The 10483-nt window shown below is 36.3% G+C and overlaps 1 protein-coding gene across 1 annotated transcript; it reads left to right on the top strand.

Moving 5' to 3' along the window:
• The first annotated feature begins 6452 nt into the window (after positions 1 to 6452).
• psmg3 (proteasome (prosome, macropain) assembly chaperone 3) lies at positions 6453 to 10132 on the top strand. The gene is made up of 3 exons (XM_056402632.1): positions 6453 to 6611; positions 7697 to 7924; positions 8912 to 10132. Exons 2-3 carry the CDS (start codon positions 7706 to 7708, stop codon positions 9062 to 9064), a joined length of 372 nt encoding a protein of 123 aa, XP_056258607.1. The 5' UTR covers positions 6453 to 6611; positions 7697 to 7705; the 3' UTR covers positions 9065 to 10132.
• Positions 10133 to 10483: the final 351 nt, after the last annotated feature.

Raw genomic sequence — 10483 nt, 5'->3', positions numbered from 1 at the left:
CAGTATATTCAGTATAGAACTATAATACATTACACAAAACAGATAGTAACCCATATGGTAAATGGATGGGCTGCACTTACTGCGCTTTTCTAGTTTTGGCGACCATTCAAAGCACTTTACAATACACATTCACACATTCACACACACATTCACACATCACTTTGAGATGCAGACTAGAGGAGCCGGGGCTCAAACAACAGACCTTCTGATAAATGTTAAATGAAAGCTGTATAACATTTTATTTTGTCAAATTTTCCTTGTAATAAAAGACAATTATACAATTCAATATGTAGAACACCTTTCCAGTATTACATAAAAGTTTACTTAGGTTTAAATGGATCTCTGTCTGCTAATAAATGCTACACAATGATATATTAGCACTTCCTGATTCTCTCTTAAAAACTCAAACAAATGAGTTTGGAAGCTACTTACCATGTGCACTGTCTCAGAATATGAAGCATTACTAAAAATCTCCCTGAAACAGGGCCATTATTGGGCCAGTAAGACAAGTTGTTTGTTCATGCAAAGTAGAAAAGTAGCTGTTCAAGCTAGCAAACATCATTCAATCTTTAAAGCATACATGATCCTGATTAGTATTTTTACATATAGGTCACAAACCCACAAACATGTAGTGTAACAAACACTGCTTGTGAGTTAGGTAGAAAAACTTTCAGTTGGAAGTTATATTATTTGAGAGAAAGCCTAATTGGATCATAGTTGGATTAAAAGATTATTTCAGCACGCTACGTTTGTTTCTTCCCTAGTTATTAACTTTATTACACCTTGAAGTATTTCTGGCTGCCTCTGCATCAGCTTTAAAGGAAGCTTTTACAACCTGGTTACTGTTTGTACATTCATAAGTGTAGAGCCACTGAGCATTGATGAGCAGGGCAGAGGCTCTTCATCTGTACTAAAGACATGGAGAGAAAATGAAAGCATTTGAAAGCATTTGAAAGCATTTTCCTCCAATTTCTGTCTTTAACATCCCCAACTTCAGATTTACGCGCTACAGATCAACATCTGCCTTGCGGACGCATTTGAACCGTGATGAAGTTATGCAGTTGTTAGAAATCATTTTTCATTTGAAAGCATATTTCTTATGTCATCTCTGCTTCTGTGTGATATGATATGAGCAGCATGGAGTAATTTAACAAAGCATTCAAACATTAAGCCGAAAACCTTTACTGACTGAAAGACGTTCCAGTCACGATTTAATTTGTTTCGTTTCTGGAACATTGTGAGGAGCCTGAGATGATATGGGGTGGGAGGTGTCTTTGCAGCTTCTCTGATTTCTGCTTTCCTCTCCTAAATATTTAGCTCTGCCTTCTGTCAGTCACAGCCCATTCAATCCAAGACACAAACTATAAAGACATGCTGCTTTTGGCTAATGTAAAACATAAAATGTAAAAATTAGAAAACATAAAATTTGAAATTAGTAACCGCTTACATGATTCAATATACTGAATAATTCAATTCTGTTATGTGCTTTTTGGGCTTTAGAATGAAATTTCTTGCATAGCTTAACAGAGGCGTTTTGCATTGCAAGTTGAAAACAAATGGAAAGGAGATGAGTGAAGGGTTAAGTATGGGATTTTTAAAGACTGAGATTTTTTGTTGTGCAGTTGGCAAGTGACTGGAAGTGATCTGCTACGGTTGGTACAAAGCTTATATATTGTAATTTCTTTTTTTTAATATATCAAACAACAACTGACAAGATAAACAAACTCAAAGAAATCATGAAACCGTACAAAAAACAAAACCATAGTAATTCGTGTGGTCTGCTGGCAGAAAAGACAATCATAGTCTATCTGGCCTGTTTTCTCCTATGCCTGTATTTAAAAAAAAAAAAAAAACATTTAATGGAAACTAAAACCAGTGGTTGATCGCACGTGACATGGGTGCAACTTTCTAATGTCATGGTAAAGTCGCTTTTGAGCTCTATCTGTAATACAGCACAGCACTCTAGTGGCCACAAGGGTAATAATTGTCTATGTGTGTGAGAGTGTGTGTGTATGAGAATTAGTGACTTTGAAATACACTGAGGCATGAAGGTGCCCCCCCCCCCCCTTTTTTTTTTTGCCACCATCTTTTCTGATTTAAATGAGCAGGTGTCAGGAAAATGTTTCACTTCCACTTTGGCTCATATACTAAGATCACAGATGACCTGATATGGAGGTAGTTATTATTCAGAAAGTATAAAGAGACAAAAATGAGCCTGCATGATCTGTATTTAGTCAGTACCAAAGACACTTGATGAGGCAAACACATGCGGTAAATTTTAAATGTGAAGATGAAATGCAGGGTGGTGACGGGCAGGAACTGACTCAACCCAGCAAATAAGATATTTTCATCTGGGTTGACATTTTGACACAGAGAGTCTGTGTGAGAGACAGACAGAGACAGAGAAAACGCTTGACTAGTCATACAGACAGAGGGATGGGATGTGTTTGTAAAACTGAGAACCCTTAAGCACCATCGACTCTTTTGGAAATGTGTGACAGTCAAACTTTCCTTTTCTTTTTTGTGACGCCAATGCTCACCTTTTGGGATAGAGCTGGCGTTTGTAGCATTTTCATTGCCCAAAGAAAGATCATGAAAGAAACACCTCTCAAGGATGTCTTCCAAGATAGTTTAGAAGTGCATCTGGTTTCCTAGACTTGACATGCAAAGGACATGTTGATGAGAACAAATCAAATTTACACCACAAGCAAACAAAATTTAATGCCGGTCCTCCTTTGATATATAATCTAAAGGTTCTGATATCAAGGACCTGCAATGCATGTGCATATCCTGCAGCTGCAAGGCCAGTACTGTCAACACGTCAGATGATTTGGAAAAGGTTGAGGCAAGCAGAGGAATGAAAAGAAGGAATAGTACAAAGCCTCTGATTTAAGAAAGAAAAACAAAAAAAAACAAAAAAAAATATATATATATATATATAATATATATATATATAATTATTCTCAACTAATGCTGTCTTCACATGAATCACATTATAATGAATTAAACTATGTCTCATTTTCCCTGGAAACAGCTCAAGGACCCTTGAACCCATGAAACAGCCACTGTAACCATTAGTGTGAGTCTGCTGTAATTCATTATGCAAAGCAAGGCTCTAGTAATATGCAAAGAAATATTACATGGAATGAGTAATATGAAAGTAGAACTCATTACAAAGCCTCAGTGGTATTTTCCATCATAAAAACCTCCTTATGACCCACTGGTTAAACCTGGTGTGACCTATTTTTCCTTCCTGAACAGCAGCTAACGTTTGTGGATTTGGACGTTTTCAACCAAAATCAGTGATATGGAAAAAAACATATTTATCTAAGAAACAGCTTCTCAACACATTTGTGATTCCATGGTATAGCCGTTGTTAATTGCAATAACAGGAGGACAATTTACCTGAACTGATATGAACTGCACCTTTATGTATGTCATGTAGCTGGTGTAAAGCTGTTCTGGTGCACTTCAATCTGTGATGTATAAAAAGTGCCATGGGGGACATGTTTACACACAGTGTGTATGTGGAAATTTCTACTTGCGAGGAGTAACATAGCATAGCATAATGTAATCATTAATTAAACTTCTTCATTTCCTCGATGTGGCCTTGTTTGAGAAGCATTTTTCTGGTTGCTGGATCACATGAACGTGTTTCTCTTCCTTCCTTCCTTGTCATTTTTGGAAATATGAAAATTCACCTTTGAAACACGACTATATAAAGCGTGACCTTTAATTAAAGAGAAGGACATGCAAGGCTTTCTCACAGAGGTGTCATCTTACGGTACAGAGAATGACAGATCCAAACAAAAACACTGTGAACAAGAAAACAAAATCCTTCTTGGCCATGAACTTCAGCAAAAGCATTCCACCACATCGGAGAGATGGCACACAGTAATGGAACAGTCTGAAGCTGCTTTATTGGTCATGAATGGGAGGGTATCTTTCTGTTATCAATCTGAACTTTTAATGTTTGCATTATTGACTTGGATATTAAAGTGTCACTATCAGTTTTGAACAATAATGTGCATATATCCCCTCGTAATGTTATATAGTCTGTGCTTTCAAAGACTTCTCCATCCTTCCTTTTGTACCATCACACACTCTAAACTCTGCTCGTCCTGTTCGGGCTGGGGATTTCTCTCATATGAATTCAACACACACATTACCAAATAGTTCCAAATGTTAATACTGAAATATTGCATTTTGATATTTGCATTACAATTTTGTTGAGATCAAAATGATCAGTCAAGGACACAGATGGTCTGCCAGCGAGTGAAAGAGCAGCCCAACCAATTTCATACCTACTGCTGCCTACTCAGAGTGCATAACAATTCCGCTGAGCCGGTTGTATTTGACATTGTGAATGTGTCATGTTCATAGGGATGGCTCCTTTCGGATCGGTCTGATGCAGCACTTGCAGACTTCAGTGGAGTCTAACATTCACCTGAAAAAAAAAATGTCACGCAAGCACTTTTGCTTAACAGTGAAAATTTGCTCATCTCTCCTGTAGCTGTAAAAGCAGATGTGACTGATGTAGTTGGCCCATCTGTAGCCAAAATAGTAAGGGCCTACTAAATTGTCCTAGCGTGGACTACAAATAGCATTTGAATACAGTTATAATGTCAGGTTAGTACCACTGCTTGACCCTGTTCTTCTGTTGGTTTTTCATAACACGTGCATAAAATTGAACAATTCATGAACTATTTATGCTTCCACATCCATTCTACATCCATTGTTAAGTAAGTCTTTGTACCACTATATAGAAGAAGTCAAGTACATTAAAATGTCTACTATATACAGTATTTCCTCCTTTTGTGCCTCGGATAGTTACATCCGTCAAAATAAACTAAAGGTTTCCGCCTAGTGCCACTATTTAATAAAACTCTCTGCTAAAAAAAATAAATAAAAAATAAGTAAGATTATATCTCCTCCTAAAATGAAGGCTCCAATGACAGTTAATTAAAAACATCTTGCTTCCATGGCTTCTTGCTGTGGGAGAACTGTTCCTGTTACCTAACACTGATGTGAAATGTACCAGGTCAGAGGATCAGCTTGTTTTTAAACATAAAGAAATTCACTCTTGATAATACTTCATTAAAGTTCAGTTAAATCATCCTCAATTCGCAACAGTCATTTCTGGGTGCGAATTGATGCAGCTTACGTAGGCTATAATCATGCATTGTGAACAATGCAGGAACCTTGATAACTATCTGTGAGAAAAACAAAGAGAAACACAATGTGCTCTTTATCTATTAAGTCTTTTATCTTCAAGTCTGCTGCAAACCTCAGGCAAAAACAAAAAAAAAATCTACCAAATTTCTCTTATTCACAGCATATTTGTGGTGAACCTGCAGGGAAGTACACAAAGAGCAAAAATACTTAATTATGAAAAAATACCAAGTACAAATCTCTCCTAAAGGATTTCCTTTTCACTGTTTTTCTAACCCGAACCTTACTTAAGACCCTCATGATAGGTTTTACCCTCTCTAATGCAACTTTTCAGATTTTTTCCATGGCTTTCAATATAGACCATCATGTAAATATTAATGTTAATAGCTGTTCCTATGACTTTCGAGGCCAATAAGTATAAAGTGGACAAGGTAGATTCTGTCATGATTTTATCAAACATTAGAACTGAATGAAAATGACTCACTCAGCATCCTAAAACTTTTAACCCATATTCCCAGTTTTCTTTTAACATTAGACATTACTTTGGACCAGTGAAGGAAGCAGTATTTAGATCCATTACTTAAGTAAAGTACCAAAAAGAAAGGTAAAAGTGATCCCTTACAAGTAAAAGTCCTGCATGAAATAACCTACTACAGAAAACAGCAAAAGTCTCTTTGGTGGAACTGCTAACAACTCATCTGAAATGTAACAAGGGGCCCCAACTACACACTGCTTTTTTAAAGAGGTCACAAGCTAAAGCAGATGTTAATCACTGGCATGAACAGTGGGTTGTATTTTAAAAGTTTATCATATGTTTTTGTGTAAATTTGAATCTGAAAAGTAGCTTTCAAATGTATTTAGTGGAGTAAAACATACACTATTTTTCTCTGAATTGTATTGGAGTAGAAGTAGGTTATAAAGTGGCATAATACCTCAATTTTGATACCTCAAACTTGTAGGCTACTTAAGCACAGTATTTGAGTAACTTTACATAATTTCCATTACTGCTTTGTTATTAAAAATTTGGATTATATTCCTGATGTTCTTCCTGCAGCCAGAGTAAATGATGTGAAAGATGTCCCATTTTACTTTGCATAAACCTAGAAATATTCAAGTGACCTACCAGCTAATAATTTTCAACACATATTTTTGTGCCACATTTGCCGACACAAAACTCATAATGTCTTTGTATGTATTGTAATTCATCTAAATTTATTATATTTTCCTTTTTTAGTTTTACGTTGAACCAACTAACCGGGGTGACGTCAGATTACGACATCACGCAGAGGTCGCTGGATGCAGGCTCCTCAAAACGAGGCACGTTTGTTTCGGTTTGTTTTCATGGTGGACGTTGAATGACAGAGCGACACAGAAGTTGCTGAAAGTGAAGCGATTTAGTGTAGAAACAAGTTTGCAACGTGAACAGACGAAGCCACGGGGTAAGGACCTTTTATTTCACACATACGCCGAAAAAGAGTGTTCGTTGTTATTAAGAGCTAACGGTAGCTGTGTAGCTAACGTTAGCCTCCGCATCTCAGTACTGTCTCACAGCCGTGCATGAATTCTGCGGAGCTTCTCTTTCACTAGCCCGATGGAGAAGACAGAGAAATAATCAAACTTAAAATCCCTCTGTAGGTGGTGGAATGTATATTTTAGTGAGGACACAATTATCACATACTTCTGCCGTTAGCAATCTTTACTTAGCCGCTAACTATGTGCTGTAACAGAGACTGGAAGTGACAGTGTAACTTGTATAAATCGTGTGTCGTTTTTGTAAAGATACTTTGCAGGTGACTGATATTATAATGTCCAAATTCATGCCTCACTTACAGTGTTTCGTTTTTGCCAGTAGTCCAACCCTTATGCATAGCTATTCAGTTTTAAACAATGGTAATGTCAGACACACAAAAGCAGCAAAATTTCACATTTGAAAAACATTTTTTGCCTTTTAATCTTCTTTCGATGGACCAATCAGTTAATCAATATATGAGCTTTATTTTAACATGTAAAATTTATTAAAAATTAATCTAAATCACAAGAACGCAACACAACAAAGTTAGCTGACTGGAGAGTTTTTCATTTGCATTTATGTAATATTTGTATTGTGTAATGGTGTCTTTGATTATAACCACCACCAAATAAATGAGTCTGTCAACTAGAAAATTAATATGCAACTATTTGGATACAGGTTTAATATTAAAGTCATTTTTCATGAAAGAAAAAGCCAAATGTTATCTAATTCCATCTTTGTGATTGTGAGATTTTGCACTTTTTCTTTGTCTTATCTAATAGTAAATGTCATATCTTCAGGTTTTGTGCCACTGGTTTTACAGAACAAGCAATCTAATGAGGTTACCCAGCAGGGGTTTAGGAAATCATGATTGGTATTAAATAAATGTAATACCTTTTTTGTAGTGCCATAATTTCAACATTCTGAAACAGGAAATATGTCTGAGTGGTATCTTTTGAATGATTAATATTCATGTGCCATTTCCTGTTTTGTTTTTTTGTCTTTTTCCCAAAGATTATCAAAATGTCTTCTCCTGAGCCCATCATCAGGTCAAAACAGACAGAGAAAGATGTCAATGGAGTATCAACACAGGTCGTCTGTACAGAGTTCACCAATTACATATTCGTAGTTCTCACTCAGTTTGGCAAAATTGGGACATTGATATCTGTCACACCTGACTCCAGATCTAATGATATCAGCACCCCAACGTTCTCCACCAAAGTGCTGCTGGGCAAAGACGAGGTACGCTGGACGAAATTGTTGCGATAAATATTGTATCAGTGTGATACAGACTTGTTCACAGGATATCAGTCAGACTTGGTGCAACATAGGGTAACTCATTTCATGCTGTGAAAGGGCAGATGAGATTGGTTCTGACCTGCTCTGGTAGGTTGGGAGAAATTAGACGTCTGCAGGCCTTTAACAATTTACACAAGGAAACCAATTTAATCTCTGCATGAGCATGTCATTTTCAAACAGCCATAGAGTGCTGGTAAGGATCATTAATAGAGAAATTGATTAAAACAGTGTGCGTGTGCAGTTGACAAAACATAGTCTTTTTGAGTTTTTTTCACTCAGTTGATTTAAATATTTTTAAAAAAGGCAATACTTACACTGCCTTGTTAAGTATGTGACCATGATTGAATACTGTTATTTAATGTAGTTTGTAATGTGTCAACAGCCGAGTCTTCATCTATAGTTTCCTGGATTACACAAAAGCCAGATAACCTGCCACAACCACATCATTGGATTCATTAAATTAGAAAGGCATATTGTAAGATGTGCAGATGTTGTCGTTTTTGGGAGAACTTCGCAAAAATGTATCACATTTCTATTGATGTGCGTGGAATACAACCCAATCAATAATGCTCTATGGCAGCAAAGGCAAGTTATAACTATTTACCACACATGCAGTGGCAGCAGTCTTTATTTCTGGAGATGATACATGTAAAAACCTGTGGTGTCAGAAGAGACGGAAAAATTATTTGCTATGCTCTTTAACTCACTTGTACATGATATCAAACAAAGAATAAAGCAATCGGGGTGTACGTGAGAAAAGTGCTGCAGGTGTTTTTTTTTCATTTCATCTGTGAGGTTTCACAGTCCAGCCTTTGCACATTTTCAAAGCTCTGTAGAAGTCATTTTCAGTTTTCTTTTGATGCAAACATGTTACATAGCAGCATTTGTGTATGTAATAATCTAACGCCTGCCTTGTGTTTCTATTTTCAGCCACTGACGCATGTCTGTGCCAAAAACCTGGCGACATTTGTGTCGCAAGAAGCCGGCAACAGGCCTGTCTTGCTGGGACTGGCGCTAAAGGATTCTTCCATAGATTCAGTAAAACAAATGAAAGAGATCATCAAAAGCTGTAAAGTCTGGTAGGAAGTCAACAAAATGGACACAAAGCCTTCTGGATTCCCCCAATTTCACTTCTTTTTCTTGTGTCTTTCTAAACTTAAAGGATTTTTCTCTTTCCTAAATAACAGTCTGGTTTTAAGCGTGAGTTTTCTGCACACCATTGTGCTCTCACAAACTGATGATTGTGCAAAGATTAAGTTATGGTTTGCAAAATGATGGCCAATAGTTAAATTTTCATCACTGTATGAAATATATATCAACCTTACAGTTTTGGTTTCTTTATACGGTTATTATTTTTGTACTTTAGAATGCAAATATTCTTAATTGTGTCATGAGGCGGATTTAGAAATAAAACAGGTCACTTCTTAAAGTATTCCATTTTCTGTCTTTGAAACAAATGCAGTGCAATCATCCCCACCCTGGTGAAGGATAGTTTGGGCGTAGCACTGGATAAACATTTTACGTATCACAAATATCCCCATCAAACTGGAAAACTGGGCCAGGCCTTTTATAATCACGCTGAGGTCTTTGCTTCATTTATCAATTATAACTCTATTACACCGGCTACAATGCAGTTAAGCAGACCTTTAGACTCAGCACATTTCAAAGCAGTACATCCTGTGTTAGCAGTGTTATACTGCAGATCATGAGGTCAACAGTAGTCTACATATCCACATTATAAGACTTGGACTATTTGTGTGGAATATTGATCTATATGTTATCCTCTGAACTTTGTAATTTTATAAGATGTAATCAATAAAATGTAATATGTATGACTCATTTGAAATATTTGTTTTCTTACTGAATTTAAAGATGTAGAGTTTGTGTCTCACTTATTCATTTAGCTACTGAAGCTTTGACATCAGGGCTGCAACTAACATTTCTTTACATTATCAGTCTGATTGTTTTTTGATGTTAAAGTGTTTGGTCTATAAAATGTCAGAAAATAGTGATAAATGTTTATATCATTATCAAATGTATTGTTTTGGACCAATAGTCCAAACCCCCAAAATAACCAACAGAGATCCTCATTTTGTTGGAAACACTGGATGTTTCGAGGTTTTTGCTTAAAAATAAATACTTAAAACATTACTGTCAAAATTGTAGCTGATTATTTCCTGTCAGTTGATTCAGCTCAAATAAATACAGTATAATGTGCACACATATCCCCGTTTTCTTTGTAAAGCTTATGTCTAATTTGTGACTGTGTTGTAAAACATGATTTGTTTGTAGGCTGGATTACCAATTGGGCAAAGCGGGGAACTATCGGACTACCAAACTCACTATATATCATTTAGGTCTACATAAATTGATCAATTTGTTACAAAGTCAGCTCTGATGGGTCCCCCGTCCTCCATCTTGTGAGGGACCCTGTGTGACATTGTAGTCATAAGACCTTATTTGTTGTAATATACATTGTTTATTATGTATTTAGTTTCATTT

Source organism: Seriola aureovittata, chromosome 17, assembly GCF_021018895.1.
Source record: "Seriola aureovittata isolate HTS-2021-v1 ecotype China chromosome 17, ASM2101889v1, whole genome shotgun sequence".
Lineage (NCBI taxonomy): Eukaryota > Metazoa > Chordata > Actinopteri > Carangiformes > Carangidae > Seriola > Seriola aureovittata.
Note: the sequence above shows the minus strand (reverse complement) of the source record. Positions and strands in the feature narration are given on the sequence as shown.

Excerpts from the sequence above, each read along its gene's own strand:
- psmg3 (XM_056402632.1), top strand. The coding sequence starts at position 7,706 with ATGTCTTCTCCTGAGCCCATCATCAGGTCAAAACAGACAGAGAAAGAT. Across the intron at positions 7,925-8,911 it reads TGCTGCTGGGCAAAGACGAG|CCACTGACGCATGTCTGTGC; the intron begins GTACGCTGGACG and ends TTCTATTTTCAG.